The sequence below is a fragment of the Arachis stenosperma genome, chromosome 5 (genome assembly GCF_014773155.1).
Source record: "Arachis stenosperma cultivar V10309 chromosome 5, arast.V10309.gnm1.PFL2, whole genome shotgun sequence".
Taxonomy (NCBI): domain Eukaryota; kingdom Viridiplantae; phylum Streptophyta; class Magnoliopsida; order Fabales; family Fabaceae; genus Arachis; species Arachis stenosperma.
The window spans coordinates 114,205,457-114,228,263 of NC_080381.1; the positions used below are offsets into that span (position 1 = coordinate 114,205,457).

At 38.9% G+C, this 22,807-nt stretch overlaps 1 protein-coding gene across 1 annotated transcript in view; it reads right to left on the reverse strand.

The window, feature by feature from the left end:
* Positions 1 to 22,807, reverse strand: part of LOC130981123 (alpha-galactosidase-like) — a 57,018-nt gene continuing 34,211 nt past the window's right edge. Inside the window, exons 4-5 of the mRNA XM_057904745.1 lie at positions 171 to 259; positions 1 to 67 (exon numbers count right to left, since the gene is read on the reverse strand). Coding sequence (XP_057760728.1) covers positions 1 to 67; positions 171 to 259 — 156 coding nt within the window. The remainder of the gene's footprint in view (positions 68 to 170; positions 260 to 22,807) is intronic.

Genomic DNA, 22,807 nt, shown 5'->3' on the forward strand with positions numbered 1-22,807 from the left:
TCAAAAGAAAATAACCTCCAAACCATTATTACTTTTCACCTTCTTTCCTCGAATTCCTAGTTTATCTGCAATGTATAAGAAAATAAATAGCTTAAAAGGCATTCATTCATTGTCTGCAATTATTGTTGTTGTTGATGATGATGATTTTTAGCTTTTTCTCTTGCCTTGGTTTATTTACAGCAATAGCTTCTGAATTGCTTAGTAGTTCCTTTGTGGTCTTATCAAGGGCTCGCGTATCACAGCCAATCAATAGAGGAGCCTATAAATTAAAAAAAAAAGCAAAATAGTTATAATAATATTTTGTCGATTTTTAGCAAATTGATGATGGTTCGATATCTAATAATTTGGGAGCAAAATTTACTCCTCTTTGCAGGTATCAGTTTTTTATAAGTGCATCAAAGCGTCTTCAATTAGACAAATGTTAAAACAAAAAACAAATTAAAATTTGTAAAAGAATAAAAAAAGATTGAAACGACGAATTCGAAATGGAAATTGATTGAAATAAAAAAGATTGCGTTGAAATTTTAAGAAAGCGATAAAGGTGCCTTCGACTGAGTCAAAGGGCTTTTGGCATGAAAATTAAAAGATACTGAAATATAAATTGGATTCAAAAAATAAACATTGCTTGAAACATAAACTTGCTTGAAAGATAAAGTTTGCAGAAAGTTAAATTGAAAAGATAAAGACATGAAAGAAACTCTACAGATAATTAACTCGAAGCAGACTCAGAAAGTCTTTGGGGATGTGAGTGTGCGTGAGTAATTTCTGAAGCAAAGTTCAACCTTTATTCCCTAAAACTTTCTAATATTTATAACTCATTTTTGTAACCGATTATTAATTACATAGTGCTGTTTTGTATGCGTATTCCCAGGTAACCGTTCCCGCTCTTTTGCCCATAAACGTTACCCATAAATTCCTCACATGATGAAAGGCCTTCAACTTCTCCACTTACGTAACCGTTTGATATACTATTCGAGCAACTATTCGATTTCTCATTCGAATACCTGTTCGACTAGGCCCGTCTGATTTAATAAGGCATCCAGAATCGAGTTTGTGTCGAATAACTCCTAATTAATACTTGCACGTGCTTCTTTTTGACATCTACTCCCATTTCAAATTAGCTCTTCTTAATCGAAAATCTTTTTCGTCTAACAAATTGCCCCTTGGATTAATGTGTTTGTCTTCGAAATCATTATTAGAAGATGAAACACTTAATCCAAATTTAAATTTCAATCTCTTGAATCAATAATGATTACCATTTAACTTCTCATTAATACTGACCCGTTTGGCACGTCTCCCACGATTCACACTTTCTCTCTCTACCACTTCGCCTTCTTTGCAAAGTTACCTCTTTTTTTTTTTTGAGTTCCTCATGCAGTAACGGCTACAGTAACATTCCCTTTAAATTCAACACTTCGTCTTTGTTCGATTTTTCTCGAACCCTTGCTTCCTAAACTTTTCTTGCATCAATCTTTCCTGCACAACCCTTATCCTTTAAACTCCCTTCTTCTTTGCTCTGCAATGGCCGCTTCTTCATCTCATGCAGCCCAAGACAGGGGTAAAGGTCCCATGGTGGCACCACTAGCTCCACCAGCCCTTCATGTGCTAAATCAAGTCAATGATAAAGTCATTGATGACCCACAATTTCAAATCAATGATACCAGAATCCTAATCCCTTTCACGGTAGGTGGAGATACTCAGTGTTTCCTTGGGCCTATCGAACCCCTGGAAAGGGAAACTACCTTTCTTTCCTAGTGCTCAGGGGGAAGATTTGTTGATCAATCAAGCCCTCGATATCTCTTTCTTCATTAATCAGAAACCTTTCAAGAATAATCCAAAGATCAACCCTCGTGGGACCGACTTCACAGCCTGGCATCAGCGCCTTGCTCCCATAAAAAGCGCTGCTTGGGGGGTTCTGGGGATTTAGGACCTTCTAAGACTTTTCCAATTCTCACCTTCAACTCTCCCTTGGATGATTGGGGCCGTAACTTGTTTCTGGAATAGGACTACTAACAATTTTCTCCTTCCTTGTGGAATGATTGGTATGTCTCTTTTGGACGTAGCTGTAATTACAGGGCTACCGATAAGTCCTGCAGACTTCACTTCTGACATGCAATCCAAACACCAATACACTATTGCCTCCACTTCTTCCTATAGCGACTTTATTGCTCATCACATGGGCGCAGAGGGCACTGCTGTTACATATGATAAGCACATAGCCTTTCTGTTCTATTGGCTAAATACAATTGTCTTCTGTTCCCGAAGTGTCCAGATGTTGAAGTTTTTCCTTCCTCTGGCCGCTCTGTTGCATGAAGGAAATAACCTTAATTTGGCCAAGCTTCTTCTAAGGCATGTTTTTGAAGATCTTGGTCAATTTGTAAATTGTCTCCGAAATAATTATTTGATTAGCACAGGTGGCCCTCCTTGACTTCTCCAACTATGGGTTAATGCCATTTTTGAAAAATACATGACAAAGCCTGGGAGTGGTGCTACCGACAAACAGCACGTCGAAGGTTTTCGATTGGCTGATTTTTAGCCAAATTTTCTAGAAACACAATCGGATAAAGACCGATTCTGAGCTGTTTTCTCTCTTTTTCATTCCTGTAAAGATTTTTACAATGAAAACCTCAATTTCACTCCCTTTATGCGTCGAAATTGTGGACCTGCATGGCTCGAGCATTTACTCTTTCCAAATGACACTGAGGAAAGTGAACTTGCTAATCGGAGTTGGGCGAATTTATTGGTTGTTCAAGTAATTCCTACAAGACTGCCCCAACACAAAAAGGAAAAACTCAAAGTGACCCTGTATGCCCCTCATTTCATAGCCAGGCAACTATGCTTCTCACAAGCCATCCTAACTCCACTTCCTCGAAACAATAATCCATTTTGCCACACCACTCTAACTTCTCAAAGTGAACTTGATTTCTGCCTTTTGAAAACTCAACAAGAAAGAGAGCGTTTCAATTTCCTCGTTTATGATTGCAGTTCATATATCACCAAATCTTGTTTTGAATGGTGGATTGCTTACTATTCCAGGTACAACCGTACCTTAGAGGAAATCCAGTGTTCTGCTATTCGAACGACTCCTGCTGCTAAAGGTTCTCTAAAAAAATCTCAAAAAAGAAAAGCCGACCCTATAGCCTCCTCACGACAACCGCAACAGAAGAGTCGAAGGACTCCTACAAGGACTTCTAGAAGGGTAACTTTTCTACCTATACTCATGCACCTTAAATTGAAATATTTCGAAAATCACCTTTACTTAACATCTCTTGATCTCGATCTTTTCATCAGTTACAATTGCAACCTTCGAGTGAGAGCTCTGATGAAAGTGGGGAATCTATTCGTTACATCCTTACTGCTTCCTCACGATTAGAGGATACAGCTGATTCAGATTCAGGTCTTCAATTAATTTGAAGGCCAAGACTCATTCTAGTAACATCATGTCATTTCTACATACATTTCAATTAAGTTAGGATAAATCTTGATTTATGACTGTCTACCTTGTGCATTAGCCCACTACTGCTGCTCAATCAATTACCTCACCCCGGCACTTAATCAACCGTTTCAACAACAATAACATGACCAGGGACGAACCACATCTGATGATTCAATCCAAGCCACAGAGTCTGTTCATCCAATACAAATTGCTTTTTCACCTCCCATTGGGACACAAGTGGTTGATCTAACAACAGAGCAATCCCAACACTCACCAACACGAACTCTGAGCACTGGACATACTTCTTCAGTCATCCAGGTTGCACCTTCATCCGAATATCAAGTGGCCTCTGATTTTGACTCTCCATCTCGAGTTGTTGAGACCACTGGCCCTGACTCGGATTCTGCATCAAGAGTTCTGGAGACTCTTTCTTCTCCTCAAAGAACCTCTAGTCCTCTTCAACAAGTTGAATTTCAAACTCCTCCTAGTCAAGGATCTGGAAGTTTGGGTGTTTCTTCTAAACCTACAAGTGCCACTTTGGCTAACCTGGTCTCCATCTTAAATCAAGCTATCCAAGAAGACGAAGTGCCTATTCTTGCTCCTATACTTTCTGGTCCTTCATTCGAGCTGAATGTTGATGCTCAAGAACAACTTCAATCACTTCTTAAACTCTTGGACCATCCACTTGCTGCATGGATCAATGATGCAATTCTTAACTAGCTTTTATCTGATCTTCTGAATTCTGCCTTTGAATTTCCGGCTCCAACTCCACATTTTGCCATATTCCACCAATTCAAACAAATTTCCAACAACAGCGTAGCTACCCAGAACAAACTCCAAGAAATCAAAAAATAAGGAAGCTAAGATCAGAACTGAGGTAGAAGGCTATACTGCAGCTCTGCAACCAATCAAAGCTTCTCGTAAAGAATTTGATTTGAGAATTTCTCAGACTATTTCTGTTCAGGCTCATTATGATAGAGAAGAGATAAAACTTGAAACAGAATTGGCCCAAATTAATGAAAAACTTGCAAAAATTTGCACGAGAAGAGCTGATATAGCCACACCTCTGGCCACTGCCCAGCAAGAATAACAGCAACTCATTCAAGAGATCGTTTCTATTGAGACCAAACAAGAAGAATGTGGGAAGCAACTTGACAAGGTCCAATACAAAAAATTTAGGCACACTGAGGCACTTTCATCTCTGGATCATGAAAGGGTAAAGCTACGCTTAGACTTGGCAAAACTCCTGGCACTTCATACTTCTTCTTAGATTTCAGTATTTATGATAATTTCACTTTCATTCGGACTTATGCACCTTGAATTTTAATTTAGCAAACAATAATATTGCTTTAAGTATTTTCCATTAATTAAGTCAATTATATTTTCTGATTCGATATCTTTGATCCGATATGCATTTCCTGTATACAATCCTATCACTTGGAAAGGACCTTCCCAAGTATGTGACCATTTGCCAAGAAATCTCGATTTCTTTTCCATTGGCAAAATAACTTTTAAAACCAACTCACCTATACTGAAACACTTTCCTCTTATTCGACGATAATAACTTTGAGCTACACTTTCTTTTTGTCGAATCATATTCTCAAGTGCCAATATCCGCTCTGAGTCTAATTCATTCAACTCATCAAACATTGCATTCCAGTAATCATCGACTGGCAAATCATTTTTTTTGACACCCTTAAAGTATTTAAATTAATTTCTAGTGGCAGTACAACATCATGGCCATAAACCAACTTATAAGGTGAAGTACCTATTGAACCCTTTGGCGAATTTCGATAAGCCCATAATACTTGGCTTAAAGTTTCATGCCACGTTTGAGGTCTATTCCCGATCTGTTTTTTTATTAAACTTATCAGGATTTTATTCACTGCTTCCACTTGCCCATTAGCCTGTGCATAATAGGGAGTTGAAGTAACCATATTGATATTCCTTAAGGCTGCAAAATTTTTAATTCGTTGACCAGTAAACGTAGTCCCTTGATCAGTGCTCAATGTTTGAGGAATTCCAAATCGATGAATTATATGTTCCTCAATGAAATCTATTATTTCATTTTGACCAACTTCTATCAGAGGAACTGCTTCAACCCACTTAGTGAAGTAATCGATTGCTACCAATATGAATTTATGTTGTTTCAATGAAGGGGGTGAATCAACCCAATCAAATCTAAAGCCCAACCTCTAAATGGCCATGGCTTTATTATCGAATGCAACTCAGATGCTGGAATCTGCTATATCGAACCATGTTTCTGACATTCCTGACATGCCTTTGCATAATCGATACAATCTTTTATCATAGATGGCCAATACACGTGGTTGCGATATAACACCCATTTCATCCTCTTTTCAGCTTGGTGGGCCCCACATATTCCTTTATGAACTTTACCCAAAGCAATATTTTTATCATCTTGGCCTAAACATCTCGACAAACTTCCATCGATTCCTTTTTTATACAACTCTTCAGCCATTATGACAAAATTCATCACCTGCAATTTTATTTTTCTTTCAACTGGGGTGCTGGGATTCTTCAAATACTTAGCAACAGGCTTTCTCCAATCATTATCTTCCCATTCATCTATACACAAAGCCTCTCTTTCATTCGCAAGCACTAAACTTTGATGGACACTAGCCAACTTTTTAAGAGTTTCTGGACCGATTCTATATCTCGAAGCAATTTGGGCTAACTCATTAGCAATTTCATTTTGAATCCTCAGGATGTGAATCAGAGAAACTTTTCGAAAGGAGGTTAATAACTCCCAAGCCGTTGTTAAATATTTTTGCAACTTCTCATTATTGCATCTAAACTCCTTCGATAACTGCTTTAAAACTAACTGAGAATCCCCTAGTATTTGGAATTCCAAAGCCCCTATACTAATTAATATTTCAAGACCCAAAATTAAAGCTTCATGCTCTGCCACATTATTCGAGCAAGGATATTTTAACTCAAATAAGAATTCTGATGGAATCCCCTCTAGTGAGATAATAAGAATTCCAACCCCTGCACCATCTTTATGCTTTGATCCATCAAAATATAACTTCCAATAATCAACTTCAATATCGATTACATTTTCCCCTTGGTCATTTAGATGATTCGAATTGTCAACGAGAAAATCTGCAATGACCTGACCTTTTATAGCTTTGGCTGGGACATACTGTAAATCAAATTCTATCACAGCCAACATCCATTTTCCTAAATGCCCCCGTAACATCGGAAAACTCAACATATATTTGATGAGATCAGTTTGTGCTATAACCTTCACCGCTTTAGCCACCATGTAATATTTCAATTTTATATAGGCATAGTATAGAGATAAACACAATTTTTCTATCGGGGAATACCTTGTTTCAATATCAGTTAAAACTCGACTAAGATAATAAACAGCCCGTTCATGCCCATCCTCGTCATCTTGGGCTAACATACACCCAATTGTATTTGTAGATGCTGCGATGTATAATTTTAAGGGCTCATGTGGGCGAACATTCGCCATAATCGGAGCTTTAGATAAATAAGCCTTTATCGAATCAAACGCCGATTGATGCTCATTTGTCCATTCGAACTGTGAGTCATTCTTTAGTTTCACTAAAGATGCAAACACTCAAGTTCAGTCAGAAAGATTCGAAATGAACCTTCTGAGGTAATTCACCTTTCCTAGGAAGGATTGCACTTCTTTTTTCGATTTGGGCGCAGACAATGCTAATATTGCTTCGGCTTTATTTTTATCAATTGCAATTCCTTTTTTATGAACAACAAAACTTAGGAAATTCCAAGCCGATACACCAAAGGCACATTTCAAAGAATTCATTTTAACCCTTTCTTCCTCATAGTAACAAATGCCTTCCTTAAGTGATAAATATGCTGATTCATCGAAATCGATTTGACCATCACATCATTGATATACACTTCCATAAATTTGCCAATATATTCATGAAATACGGCATTCATCGCCCGCTGGTAAGTTGCACCAGCATTTTTTCAAACCGAAAGGCATAACCACCCATTCATAAGTGCCTAATGCCTTAGGACAACGAAAAGCAGTTTTAGACACATCATCTTTTGCAATGAAGATTTGGTTATATCCTGAATAACCATCCATAAAACTTAAAATTTCGTTTCCTGCTGCATAATCAATCAACATATCTGCAATTGGCATAAAATATTCATCCTTTGGAGTAACATTATTCAAATCTCTGAAATCGATGCAAACCCTTAGTTTTCCATTTTTCTTCAAAACAAGCACAATATTCGAAATCCATTTGGCATAACGTGCGGTTTGAATAAACTCAGCTTTAATTAAACATTCTAGCTTCTTTAATCTTTTGATTGATTTCTAGAGCAAAATGACGGGGGGTTTGCTTCATAGGTCGAGCATTTGGTTTCAATGCTAATCGATGCTCTACAAGAGAACGATCGAGACCAGGCATCTCATGATAATCCCAAGCAAAATAATCTTTAAATTCATGTAAAAGATGGAAAAGTTCAGTTCGAAAAGGATCAACAAGACTGGTGCACGAAATTGTGATCAATACTTTACACAACTCAAATAATCCCCGGTGATGAATCCAAAAACTTGGTGTTCAATACCATGGCATAAACACAACTTCGCACAACTAACCAGCAAGTGTACTGGGTCGTCCAAGTAATAAACCTTACGCGAGTAAGGGTCGATCCCACAGAGATTGTTGGTATGAAGCAAGCTATGGTCACCTTGTAAATCTTAGTCAGGCAAACTCAAATGGTTATGAATGATGAATAAAACATAAAGATAAAGATAGTGATACTTATGTAATTCATTGGTAGGAATTTCAGATAAGCGTATGAAGATGCTTGGTCCCTTCCGTCCCTCTGCTTTCCTACTGTCTTCATCCAATCCTTCTTACTCCTTTCCATGGCAAGCTGTATGTAGGGTTTCACCGTTGTCAGTGGCTACCTCCCATCCTCTCAGTGAAAATGTTCAACGCACCCTGTCACGGCACGGCTATTCAGCTGTCGGTTCTCGATCATGTCGGAATAGAATCCAGTGATTCTTTTGCGTCTGTCACTAACGCCCCACAATCACGAGTTTGAAGCTCGTCACAGTTATTCAATCATTGAATCCTACTCAGAATACCACAGACAAGGTTTAGACCTTCCGGATTCTCTTGAATGCCGCCATCAATTCTAGCTTATACCACGAAGATTCTGGTTAAAGAATCCAAGAGATATCCACCCAATCTAAGGTAGAACGGAGGTGGTTGTCAGGCACACGTTCATAGGTGAGAATGATGATGAGTGTCACGGATCATCACATTCATCAAGTTGAAGAACAAGTGATATCTTAGAACAAGAACAAGCGGAATTGAATAGAAGAACAATAGTAATTGCATTAATACTCGAGATACAGTTGAGCTCCACACCTTAATCTATGGTGTGTAAAAACTCCACCGTTGAAAATACATAAGAACAAGGTCTAGGCATGGCCGAGAGGCCAGCCTCCAAAACGTGATCAAAAGATTCAAAGATCTCCCGATGAAAATACAATAGTAAAAGGTCCTACTTATAGAGAACTAGTAGCCTAGGGTTTACACAGATGAGTAAATGACATAAAAATCCACTTCCGGGCCCACTTGGTGTGTGCTTGGGCTGAGCATTGAAGCATTTTTGTGTAGAGACTCTTCTTGGAGTTAAACACCAGCTTTTATGCCAGTTTGGGCGTTTAACTCCCATCCTTGTGCCAGTTCCAGCGTTTAACGCTGGGAATTTTGATGGTGACTTTGAACGCCAGTTTGGGCCATCAAATCTTGAGCAAAGTATGGACTATCTATATTGCTGGAAAGCCTAGGATGTCTACTTTCCAACGCCGTTGAGAGAGCGCCAATTGGGCTTCTGTAGCTCCAGAAAATCCACTTCGAGTGCAAGGAGGTCAGAATCCAACAGCATCTGCAGTCCTTTTTAGTCTCTGAATCAGATTTTTGCTCAGGTCCCTCAATTTCAGCCAGAAAATACCTGAAATCACAGAAAAATACACAAACTCATAGTAAAGTCCAGAAAAGTGAATTTTAACTAAAAACTAATAAAAATATACTAAAAACTAACTAGAACATACTAAAAACATACTAAAAACAATGCCAAAAAGCGTATAAATTATCCGCTCATCACAACACCAAACTTAAATTGTTGCTTGTCCTCAAGCAACTGAAAATCAAATAAGATAAAAAAGAAGAGAATATACAATGAATTCCAAAAACATCTATAAAGATCAGTATTAATTAGATGAGCGGGGCTTTTAGCTTTTTTCCTCTGAACAGTTTTGGCATCTCACTCTATCCTTTGAAATTCAGAATGATTGGCTTCTTTAAGAACTCAGAATCCAGATAGTGTCATTGATTCTCCTAGTTAAGTATGATGATTCTTGAACACAGCTACTTTATGAGTCTTGGCCGTGGCCCAAAGCATTCTGTCTTCCAGTATTACCACCGGATACATACATGCCACAGACACATAATTAGGTGAACCTTTTCAGATTGTGACTCAGCTTTGCTAGAGTCCCCAATTAGAGGTGTCCAAGGTTCTTAAGCACACTCTTTTTGCCTTGGATCACAACTTTATTTCTTTCTTTTTCTCTCTTTTTTTTTTCGTTTTCTTTTCTCTCCTTTTTTTTCGTTTTTCTCCTTCTCTTTTTTTTTGTATTCACTGCTTTTTCTTGCTTTAAGAATCATTTTTATGATTTTTCAGATCCTCAGTAACATGTCTTCTTTTTCTTCATTCTTTCAAGAGCCAACATTCATGAACCACAAATTCAAAAGACATATGCACTGTTTAAGCATACATTCAGAAAACAAAAGTATTGCCACCACATCAAAATAATTAAACTGTTATAAAATTCAAAATTCATCCAATTCTTCTCTTTTTCAATTAAGAACATTTTTCATTCAAGAAAGGTGATGGATTCATAGGACATTCATAACTTTAAGGCATGGACACTAAGATACTAATGATCACAAGACACAAACATAGCTAAACATAAGCATAATTTTCGAAAAACAGAAAAATAAAGAACAAGGAAATTAAAGAACGGGTCCACCTTAGTGATGGCGGCTTGTTCTTCCTCTTGAAGATCCTATGGAGTGTTTGAGCTCCTCAATGTCTCTTCCTTGTCTTCGTTGCTCCTCTCTCATGATTCTTTGATCTTCTCTTATTTCATGGAGGAGGATGGAATGTTCTTGGTGCTCCACCCTTAGTTGTCCCATGTTGGAACTCAATTCTCCTAGGGAGGTGTTTAGTTGCTCCCAATAGTTTTGTGGAGGAAAGTGCATCCCTTGAGGCATCTCAGGGATTTGATGATGAGAGGGGTCTCTTGTTTGCTCCATCCTTTTCTTAGTGATGGGCTTGTCCTCATCAATGGGGATGTCTCCCTCTATGTCAACTCCAACTGAATAACAGAAGTGACAAATGAGATGAGGAAAGGCTAACCTTGCCAAGGTAGAGGACTTGTCCGCCACCTTATAAAGTTCTTGGGATATCACCTCATGAACTTCTATTTCTTCTCCAATCATGATGCTATGGATCATGATGGCCCAGTCTAGAGTAACTTCGGACCGGTTGCTAGTGGGAATGATTGAGCGTTGGATAAACTCCAACCATCCCCTAGCCACAGGCTTGAGGTCATGCCTTCTCAGTTGAACCGGCTTTCCTCTTGAATCTCTCTTCCATTGGGCGCCCTCTTCACAAATGACTGTGAGGACTTGGTCCAACCTTTGATCAAAGTTGACCCTTCTAGTGTAAGGGTGTTCATCTCCTTGCATCATGGGCAAGTTGAATGCCAACCTTACATTTTCCGGACTAAAATCCAAGTATTTCCCCCGAACCATAGTAAGCCAATTCTTTGGGTCCGGGTTCACACTTTGATCATGGTTCTTGGTGATCCATGCATTGGCATAGAACTCTTGAACCATTAAGATTCCGACTTATTGAATGGGGTTGGTAAGAACTTCCCAACCTCTTCTTCGGATCTCATGTCGGATCTCCGGATATTCACTCTTTTTGAGTTTGAAAGGGACCTTGGGGATCACCTTCTTCAAGGCCACAACTTCATAGAAGTGGTCTTGATGCACCCTTGAGATGAATCTCTCCATCTCCCATGACTCGGAGGTGGAAGCTTTTGCCTTCCCTTTCCTCTTTCTAGAGGTTTCTCCGGCCTTGGATGCCATAAATGGTTATGGAAAAACAAAAAGCAATGCTTTTACCATACCAAACTTAAAAGGTTTGCTCGTCCTCGAGCAAAAGAAGAAAGAAGAGAGTAAAAGAAGAAGAAATGACGGAGATGGAGATGGCTTTGTGGTTCGGCCAAAGGGGGAGAAGTAGTGTTTAGGTTGTGTGAAAATGAAGGAGTGAAGGGGGGTTTATATAGGGGTGAGGAGAGGGGTAGGCTTCGGCTATAGGAGGGTGGGTTTGGGAGGGAAAGTGGTTTGAATTTGAATGGTGAGGTAGGTGGGGTTTTATGAAGGATGAATGTGAGTGGTGAAGAGAAAGATGGGATTTGATAGGTGAAGGGTTTTTGGGGAAGAGGTGTTGAGGTGATTGGTGAATGGGTGAAGAAGAAGAGAGAGGGTGGTGGGGTAGGTGGGGATCCTGTGGGGTCCACAGATCCTGAGGTGTCAAGGAAAAGTCATCCCTGCACCAAGTGGCGAGCAAAATTGCTCTTTGTGCCAATTCTGGGGTTAAACGCCGGGCTGGTGCCCATTTCTGGCGTTTAACGCCAGCTTCTTGCCCTTTCCTGGCGTTTAACGCCAGTCTGGTGCCTCTTTCTGGCGTTAAACGCCCAGAATGGTGCCAGACTGGGCGTTAAACGCCCATCTGCTAGCCTTACTGGCGTTTAAACGCCAGCAAGATCTTCCTCCAGGGTGTGCTATTTTTCTTTCTATTTTTCATTCTGTTTTTGCTTTTTCAATTGATTTTGTGACTTCTCATGATCATCAACCTATAGAAAACATAAAATAACAAAGGAAAATAGATAAAGTATAACATTGGGTTGCCTCCCAACAAGCGCTTCTTTAATGTCAATAGCTTGACAGTGGGCTCTCATGGAGCCTCAGAGATGCTCAGAGCAATGATTGAACCTCCCAACACCAAACTTAGAGTTTGAATGTGGGGATTCAACACCAAACTTAGAAGTTGGTTGTGGCCTCCCAACACCAAACTTAGAGTTTGACTGTGGGGGCTCTGTTTGGCTCTGTTTTGAGAGAAGCTCTTCATGCTTCCTCTCCATGGTGACAGAGGGATATCCTTGAGCCTTAAACAAAAAGGATTCTTCATTCACTTGAATGATCAATTCTCCTCTGTCCACATCAATCACAGCCTTTGCTGTGGCTAGGAAGGGTCTGCCAAGGATGATGGATTCATCCATGCACTTCCCAGTCTCTAGGATTATGAAATCAGCAGGGATGTAATGGTCTTCAATCTTTACCAGAACATCCTCTACAAGTCCATAAGCTTGTTTTCTTGAATTGTCTGCCATCTCTAGTGAGATTTTTGCAGCTTGCACCTCAAAGATCCCTAGCCTCTCCATTACAGAGAGAGGCATGAGGTTTACACTTGACCCTAGGTCACACAAGGCCTTCTTGAAGGTCATGGTGCCTATGGCACAAGGTATTGAGAACTTACCAGGATCTTGTCTCTTTTGAGGTAATCTTTGCCTAGACAAGTTATCCAGTTCTTTGGTGAGCAAAGGGGGTTCATCTTCCCAAGTCTCATTACCAAATAACTTGTCATTTAGCTTCATGATTGCTCCAAGGTATTTAGCAACTTGCTCTTCAGTGGCATACTCATCCTCTTCAGAGGAAGAATACTCATCAGAGCTCATGAATGGCAGAAGTAAGTCCAATGGAATCTCTATGGTCTCAGTGGGAGCCTCAGATTCCCATGGTTCCTCATTAGGGAACTCATTGGAGGCCAGTGGACGTCCATAGAGGTCTTCCTCAGTGGCGTTCACTGCTTCTCCCTCCTCTCCAAATTCGGCCATGTTGATGGCCTTGCACTCTCCTTTTGGATTTTCTTCTGTATTGCTTGGAAGAGTACTAGGAGGGAGTTTAGTAATTTTCTTGCTCAGCTGTCCCACCTGTGCCTCCAAATTTCTAATGGAGGATCTTGTTTCAGTCATGAAACTTTGAGTGGTTTTGATTAGATCAGAGACCATGGTTGCTAAGTCAGAGTGGTTCTGCTTAGAACTCTCTGTCTGTTGCTGAGAAGATGATGGAAAAGGCTTGCCATTGCTAAACCTGTTTCTTCCACCATTATTATTGTTGAAACCTTGTTGAGGTCTCTGTTGATCCTTCCATGAGAGATTTGGATGATTTCTCCATGAAGGATTATAGGTGTTTCCATAGGGTTCTCCCATGTAATTCACCTCTTCCATTGAAGGGTTCTCAGGATCATAAGCTTCTTCTTCAGATGAAGCTTCCTTAGTACTGCTTGGTGCATTTTGCATTTCAGACAGACTCTGAGAAATCAAATTAACTTGCTGAGTCAATATCTTGTTCTGAGCCAATATGGCATTCAGAGTATCAATCTCAAGAACTCCTTTCTTCTGATTAGTCCCATTGTTCACAGGATTCCTTTCATAAGTGTACATGAATTGGTTATTTGCAACCATTTCAATTAGTTCTTGAGCTTCTGTAGGCGTCTTCTTCAGATGAAGAGATCCTCCAGCAGAGCTATCCAAAGACATCTTGGATAGTTCAGAGAGACCATCATAGAAAATACCTATGATGCTCCATTCAGAAAGCATATCAGAGGGACACTTTTTGATTAATTGTTTGTATCTTTCTCAAGCTTCATAGAGGGATTCTCCTTCCTCCTATCTGAAGGTTTGGACTTTCACTCTAAGCTTACTCAATTTTTGAGGTGGAAAGAACTTTGCCAAGAAGGCATTCACTAGCTTTTCCCAGGAGTTCAGGCTTTCTTTAGGTTGTGAGTCCAACCATATTCTAGCTCTGTCTCTTACAGCAAAAGGGAATAGCATAAGTCTGTAGACCTCAGGGTCAACCCCATTAGTCTTGACAGTGTCACAGATTTGCAAGAACTCAGCTAAAAACTGATGAGGATCTTCCAATGGAAGTCCATGAAACTTGCAATTCTGTTGCATTAGAGAAACTAATTGAGGCTTAAGCTCAAAGTTGTTTGCTCCAATGGCAGGGATAGAGATGCTTCTCCCATAGAAGTCGGGAGTAGGTGCAGTAAAGTCACCCAGCACCTTCCTTGCATTGTTGGCATTGTTGTTGTTTTCGGCTGCCATGAGTTCTTCTTCTTTGAAGATTTCTATTAGGTCTTCTACAAAGAGTTGTGCCTTAGCTTCTCTTAGTTTTCGCTTCAAGGTCCTTTCAGGTTCAGGGTCAGCCTCAACAAGAATGCTTTTGTCTTTGCTTCTGCTCATATGAAAGAGAAGAAAACAAGGAAATATGGAATCCTCTATGTCACAGTATAGAGATTCCTTGAGGTGTCAGAGGAAAAGAAAAATGGAAGGAAGAGGTAGAAAATTCGAACTTATCAAGAAAGATGGAGTTCGAATTGTGCATTAAGGAATAGTGTTAGTCCATAAATAGAAGGATGTGAGGAGAGGGGAAGAAATTTTCAAAAATTAAGTAAAAGATTTTGAAAACATTTTGAAAAACACTAATTGATTTTCGAAAACCAATGGTGGAAAAGAAATCAAGTGATTTTTGAAAAAGATTTTGAAATTAGAAAGTAAAAAGATTTGATTGAAAACTATTTTGAAAAAGATGTGGTTAAGAAGATATGATTGGTTTTAAAAAATGTGATTGAGAAGATATGATTTGAAAAACATTTTAAAAAGATTTGATTTTAAAAATTAATAACTTGGCTAACAAGAAAAGATATGATTCAAACATTAAACCTTTCTCAATAGAAAAGGCAACATACTTGAAATGTTGAATCAAATCATTAATTGATAGCAAGTATCTTTGAAAATAGAAAGAAATTGATTTTGAAAACATGTGATTGAAAAGATATGATTTGAAAAAGATTTGATTTTGAAAAGATTTTGAAAACTTAAAAAAAATTTGATTTGAAAAAAAAATCTTCCCTCTTGTGCCATCCTGGTGTTAAACGCCCAGAATGGTGCACATTCTGGCGTTTAACGCCCAAACTACTACCCTTTTGGGCGTTAAACGCCCAGCCAGGCACCCTGGCTGGCGTTTAAACGCCAGTTTGCCTTCCTTACTGGGCGTTTTGAACGCCCAGCTTTTTCTGTGTAATTCCTCTGCTGTATGTTCTGAATCTTCAATTCTCCGCATTATTGACTTGAAAATACACAAATTAAAAATATTTTTGGATTTTTACTAAAGAGGAATAATCAAAATGCAACTAAAATCAAATAACAATGCATGCAAGACACCAAACTTAGCAGTTTGTATACTACTAACACTAATGAGAATGCATATGAGACACATAAACACTCAAGTTAAGAGAATTCAAAGATCAGAGTAAGAAATCATCAAGAACAACTTGAAGATTAATGAAGACACATGCATGAATGCAAGAAGAACAAAAACATGCAATTGACACCAAACTTAGATTGAAACACTAAACTCAAACAAGAAATATTTTTGGATTTTATGATTTTGTAATTTTTTTTGGATTTTTCGAAAATTAAGTGGAAAACGAAAATAAAGATATCAAAATTCTTAATGAGAATTCCAGGAATCATGCAATGTTAGTCTAAGACTCCGGTCCAGGAATTAGACATGGCTTCATAGCCAGCCAAGCTTTCAAAGAAAGCTCCGGTCCAAAACACTATACATGGCCAATGGCCAGCCAAGCTTTAGTAGATTATTGCTCCAACAGCAAGATTGATAGAAATCAACAAGCTCTTGTGATGATAAGTTGAAACCTCGGTCCAATAAAATTAGACATGGCTTCACAGCCAGCCATACTTCAACAGATCATCATGAAACTCTAGAATTCTTTCTTAAGAATTCTGAAAAAAAAAATACCTAATCTAAGCAACAAGATAAACCGTCAGTTGTCCAAACTCAACAATCCCCGGCAACGGCGCCAAAAACTTGGTGCACGAAATTGTGATCAATACTTTACACAACTCAAATAATCCCCGGTGATGAATCCAAAAACTTGGTGTTCAATACCATGGCATAAACACAACTTCGCACAACTAACCAGCAAGTGTACTGGGTCATCCAAGTAATAAACCTTACGCGAGTAAGGGTCGATCCCACAGAGATTGTTGGTATGAAGCAAGCTATGGTCACCTTTTAAATCTTAGTCAGGCAAACTCAAATGGTTATGAATGATGAATAAAACATAAAGATAAAGATAGAGATACTTATGTAATTCATTGGTAGGAATTTCAGATAAGCGTATGAAGATGCTTGGTCCCTTCCGTCCCTCTGCTTTCCTACTGTCTTCATCCAATCCTTCTTACTCCTTTCCATGGCAAGCTGTATGTAGGGTTTCACCGTTGTCAGTGGCTACCTCCCATCCTCTCAGTGAAAATGTTCAACGTACCCTGTCACGGCACAGCTATTCAGCTGTCGGTTCTCGATCATGTCGGAATAGAATCCAGTGATTCTTTTGCGTCTGTCACTAACGCCCCACAATCACGAGTTTGAAGCTCGTCACAGTCATTCAATCATTGAATCCTACTCAGAATACCACAGACAAGGTTTAGACCTTCCGGATTCTCTTGAATGCCGCCATCAATTCTAGCCTATACCACGAAGATTCCGGTTAAAGAATCCAAGAGATATCCACCCAATCTAAGGTAGAACGGAGGTGGTTGTTAGGCACACGTTCATAGGTGAGAATGATGATGAGTGTCACAGATCATCACATTCATCAAGTTGAAGAACAAGTGATATCTTAGAACAAGAACAAGCGGAATTGAATAGAAGAACAATAGTAATTGCATTAATACTCGAGGTACAGCAGAGCTCCACACCTTAATCTATGGTGTGTAGAAACTCCACCGTTGAAAATACATAAGAACAAGGTCTAGGCATGGCCGAGAGGCCAGCCCCCAAAACGTGATCAAAAGATTCAAAGATCTCCCGATGAAAATACAATAGTAAAAGGTCCTACTTATAGAGAACTAGTAGCCTAGGGTTTACACAGATGAGTAAATGACATAAAAATCCACTTCCGGGCCCACTTGGTGTGTGCTTGGGCTGAGCATTGAAGCATTTTCGTGTAGAGATTCTTCTTGGAGTTAAACACCAGCTTTTATGCCAGTTTGGGCGTTTAACTCCCATCCTTGTGCCAGTTCCGGCGTTTAACGCTGGGAATTCTGATGGTGACTTTGAACGCCGGTTTGGGCCATCAAATCTTGGGCAAAGTATGGACTATCATATATTTCTGGAAAGCCCAGGATGACTATCATAAAATCCACTTCGAGTTCAGGGAGGTCAGAATCCAACAGCATCTGCAGTCCTTTTCAGTCTCTGAATCAGATTTTTGCTCAGGTCCCTCAATTTCAGCCAGAAAATACCTGAAATCACAAAAAAACACACAAACTCATAGTAAAGTCCAAAAAAGTGAATTTTAACTAAAAACTAATAAAAATATACTAAAAACTAACTAGAACATACTAAAAATATACTAAAAACAATGCCAAAAAGCGTATAAATTATCCGCTCATCAAAGACCTTTACAAATATAAGTGACTCAAACATCATCAAGAGACCCTAAATTAATTTCTTCTAAGGGATCTTGAGATTCAAATCCTCTAAAATGATCCTCATCTTTTACTGAATGCTTTTCGAAACCCAAAGGTTCTAAATCATAGATACAATCAAAAGATAAATCCACATATTCATTATAAACAAATAGATTTGATCTTTTGCTGAATTATCTATAGCATTATTTTCAATATAATGAAGTTTCGCTATCAAATCAGTAGTTTGACTCGAAACAACACTTGTATTACATAAAGAAGAAGAACTAACACCATGACTAAATTCGATCGAAGGTACCAAGTTGTTACAACTAGAAAAAGAACTTATATTCCTACATGATTCTACTTCATCAGAAGAACCACCTTTATTTCCTACAGAAAGAGATTATTTAAATAATTATTTAAAGTTACCAGGTAATCTGAAATATCCTCAACCTGGTCCAGAGAGAAATCCATCAACAAACTTTAAGAGAGACAATCCCAGCTAGTTGGGCTCACATCCAACTATGGGTAGTGCAACTTTACCGTCAAACCTTCCGAAGATAGATAACAGCCTTCGCAATTGTAAGAGTTCAGTGTCTTGTCAACATTCAAAGGCTTCAGCTTAGGATTATACATCCTAAAATCAACATGCAGTTGTTCGACATAAAGATTCGAATTTGCCTTAATAACTTCAGGCTTGCCATCCTCCGTCCAAAGAAGTACACTTTGATGCACAGTAGAAGGTACAGCTCCCACCATGGATCCAATCACGCACCAATAAGGATGAGCCAACCTTCACTCCCAAAGTGACAAGACCTTTTGCTGGCGTCGAAGAACCACTGAAGTTTGTCACAGCAATGTTAGTGGGGACCAGATAATCAGGATGTTTTCCCACCTTCATTAGCATTCTTTCAGGCAGGAGACTTATTGCTGCTCCCCCATCAATTAGAACTTTATTTACTTTGATCCCATGAGTAGTGATATGGAGTGGGCGAAGATGGGATTTCTGCCTTTCAGTAGGCCTTAGAAAATAACACGGTTCATCCTCATATTGAATGAAGGAAAAAGCTTCTTCGGCTTCCATATCATAGTCTTCCTTTGGGTCGCCTTCATATTACCCCAAATAATCAGTTGGAATAATCGAAATTGTTCTAACCATATCATCATCCTCTTTTTTCGAAGTACTCTTTATCGATATCAACTTCCTTGCCTTTCTCGACCCCGAAGGAATGAGCTATTGCTTTGCCTTTCTCCATCTTTGCAGGAGATGGAATTCCCTTCGGGTATGTCTCTCCATCAAAAGGAAAGATAATTAGAGAATAAGCGAAAGGCATTGCCCCCTTGCTTACATCTGCTTGAGGCTTTTTATTTTGATTGATATTTCTTCTGCCCCTATCTCTTGGGTATCCTCTGACTCTAAGGACATAAGGACACATCATGGTCCTTAATCTTTTGCTGTACTAAAAAGTCTAGCAGGCCATCCCCGGCTCGAAGATACACAGATCGAACTTGTGACTCAAAATCATTAAGAGCCACATCAAAGTCGTAAGATATACTGATGAGCGGATAATTTGTACGCTTTTTGGCATTGTTTTTAGTATGTTTTTAGTATAATCTAGTTAGTTTTTAGTATATTTTTATTAGTTTTTAGTTAAAATTCACTTTTCTGGACTTTACTATGAGTTTGTGTGTTTTTCTGTGATTTCAGGTATTTTCTGGCTGAAATTGAGGGACCTGAGCAAAAATCTGATTCAGAGACTGAAAAGGACTGCAGATGCTGTTGGATTCTGACCTCCCTGCACTCGAAGTGGATTTTCTGGAGCTACAGAAGCCCAATTGGCGCGCTCTCAACGGCGTTGGAAAGTAGACATCCTGGGCTTTCCAGCAATATATGATAGTCCATACTTTGCTCAAGATTTGATGGCCCAAACTGGCGTTCAAAGTCACCTTCAGATTTTCCAGCGTTAAACGCCGGAACTAGCACCAAAATGGGAGTTAAACGCCCAAACTGGCATAAAAGCTGGCGTTTAACTCCAAGAAGAGTCTCTACACGAAAATGCTTCAATGCTCAGCCCAAGCACACACCAAGTGGGCCCGGAAGTGGATTTTTATGTCATTTACTCATCTCTGTAAACCCTAGGCTACTAGTTTTCTATAACTAGGACATTTTACTATTGTATTTTCATCTTGGTTCTTCTGGTTCCCTCTTTGGGGCCGAAGCCAATGATCACTCTTGTTCTTATGTATTTTCAATGGTGGAGTTTCTACACACCATAGATTAAGGTGTGGAGCTCTGCTGTACCTCGAGTATTAATGCAATTACTATTGTTCTTCTATTCAATTCCACTTGTTCTTGTTCTAAGATATCACTTGTTCTTCAACTTGATGAATGTGATGATCCGTGACACTCATCATCATTCTCACCCATGAACGTGTGCCTGACAACCTCCTCCATTCTACCTTAGATTGGGTGAATATCTCTTGGATTCCTGATACACGATGCATGGTTGATCGCCTGACAACCGAGCGCTCGCCTGACAACCGAGCCAGCCATTCCGTGAGATCAGAGTCTTCGTGGTATAGGCCAAAACTGATGGCGGAATTCAAGAGAATCCGGAAGGTTTAACCTTGTCTGTGGTATTCTGAGTAGGATTCAATGACTGAATGACTGTGACGTCCTTCAAACTCCTGAGGGCGGGGCGTTAGTGACAGACGCAAAAGAATCACTGGATTCTATTCCGGCCTGATCGAGAACCGACAGATGGATAGCCGTGCCGTGACAGGGTGCGTTGAACATTTCCACTGAGAGGATGGGAGGTAGCCACTGACAACGGTGAAACCCTTGCTTAAGCTTGCCATGGAAAGGAGTAAGAAGGATTGGATGAAGACAGTAGGAAAGCAGAGAGACGGAAGGGACCAGCATCTTCATACACTTATCTGAAATTCCTACCAATGAATTACATAAGTATCTCTATCTTTATCTTTATGTTTCATTCGTACATCACCCATATCCATTTGAGTTTGCCTGACTAAGATTTACAAGGTGACCATAGCTTGCTTCATACCAACAATCTCTGTGGGATCGACCCTTACTCGCGTAAGGTTTATTACTTGGACGACCCAGTACACTTGCTGGTTAGTTGTGCGAAGTTGTAGTGATCACAATTTCGCGCACCAAGTTTTTGGCGCTGTTGCCGGGGATTGTTCGAGTTTGGACAACTGACGGTTCATCTTGTTGCTTAGATTAGGTATTTTTTTTCTTTAGAATTCTTAAGAATGAATTCTAGAGTTTCATGATGATCTGTTGAAGTCTGGCTGGCTGTGAAGCCATGTCTAATTTCATTGGACCGAGGTTTCAACTTATCATCACAAGAGCTTGTTGAATTCTATCAATCTTGCTATTGGAGCAGTGATCTGCTAAGGCTTGGCTGGCCATTGGCCATGTCTAGTGTTTTGGACCGAAGCTTTCTTTGAAAGCTTGGCTGGCTGTGAAGCCATGTCTAATTCCTGGACCGGAGTCTTAGACTAAACATTGCATGATTCCTGGAATTCTCGTTAAGAATTTTGATACCTTTATTTTCTTTTTCCACTTAATTTTCGAAAAATCCAAAAAAATTACAAAATCATAAAATCCAAAAATAATTATTGTTTGAGTCTAGTGTTTCATTTTAAGTTTGGTGTCAATTGCATGTTTTTGTTCTTCTTGCATTCATGCATGTGTCTTCATTAATCTTCAAGTTGTTCTTGATGATTTCTTACTCTGATCTTTGAATTCTCTTAACTTGAGTGTTTATGTGTCTCATATGCATTCTCATTAGTGTTAGTAGTATACAAACTGCTAAGTTTGGTGTCTTGCATGCATTGTTATTTGATTTTAGTTGCATTTTGATTATTCCTCTTTAGTAAAAATCCAAAAATATTTTTAATTTGTGTCTTTTCAAGTCAATAATACAGAGAATTGAAGATTCAGAACATACTGCAGAGGAATTGCACAGAAAAAGCTGGGCGTTCAAAATGCCCAGTGAAGAAGACAGACTGGCGTTTAAACGCCAGCCAGGGTGCCTGGTTGGGCGTTTAACGCCCAAAAGGGTAGAGTTTTGGGCGTTAAACGCCAGAATGTGCACCATTCTGGGCGTTTAACGCCAGGATGGCACAAGAGGGAAGATTTTGTTTTCAATGCAAATTTTTTTCAAGTTTTCAAAATTTTTCAAAATCAAATCTTTTTCAAATCAAATCTTTTCAATCAAATCTTTTTCAAATTCAATTTCTTTCCATTTTCAAAGATACTTGCCATCAATTAATGATTTGATTCAATATTTCAAGTATGTTGCCTTTTCTGTTGAGAAAGGTTTAATGTTTGAATCATATCTTTTCTTGATAGCCAAGTCATTAATTTTCAAAATCAAATCTTTTTAAATGTTTTTCAAATCATATCTTCTCAATCACATCTTTTTTTAAACCAATCATATCTTCTTAACCACATCTCTTTCAAAATAGTTTTCAATCAAATCTTTTTGATTTCTAATTTCAAAATCTTTCTCAAAATTCACTTTACTTCTTTCTCAATCATGGTTTTCGAAAATCAATTAGTGTTTTTCAAAATGTTTTCAAAATCTTTTACTCAATTTTCGAAAATTACTTCCCTTCTTCTCACCTCCTTCCATTTATAGACTAACACTATTCCTTAATGCAAA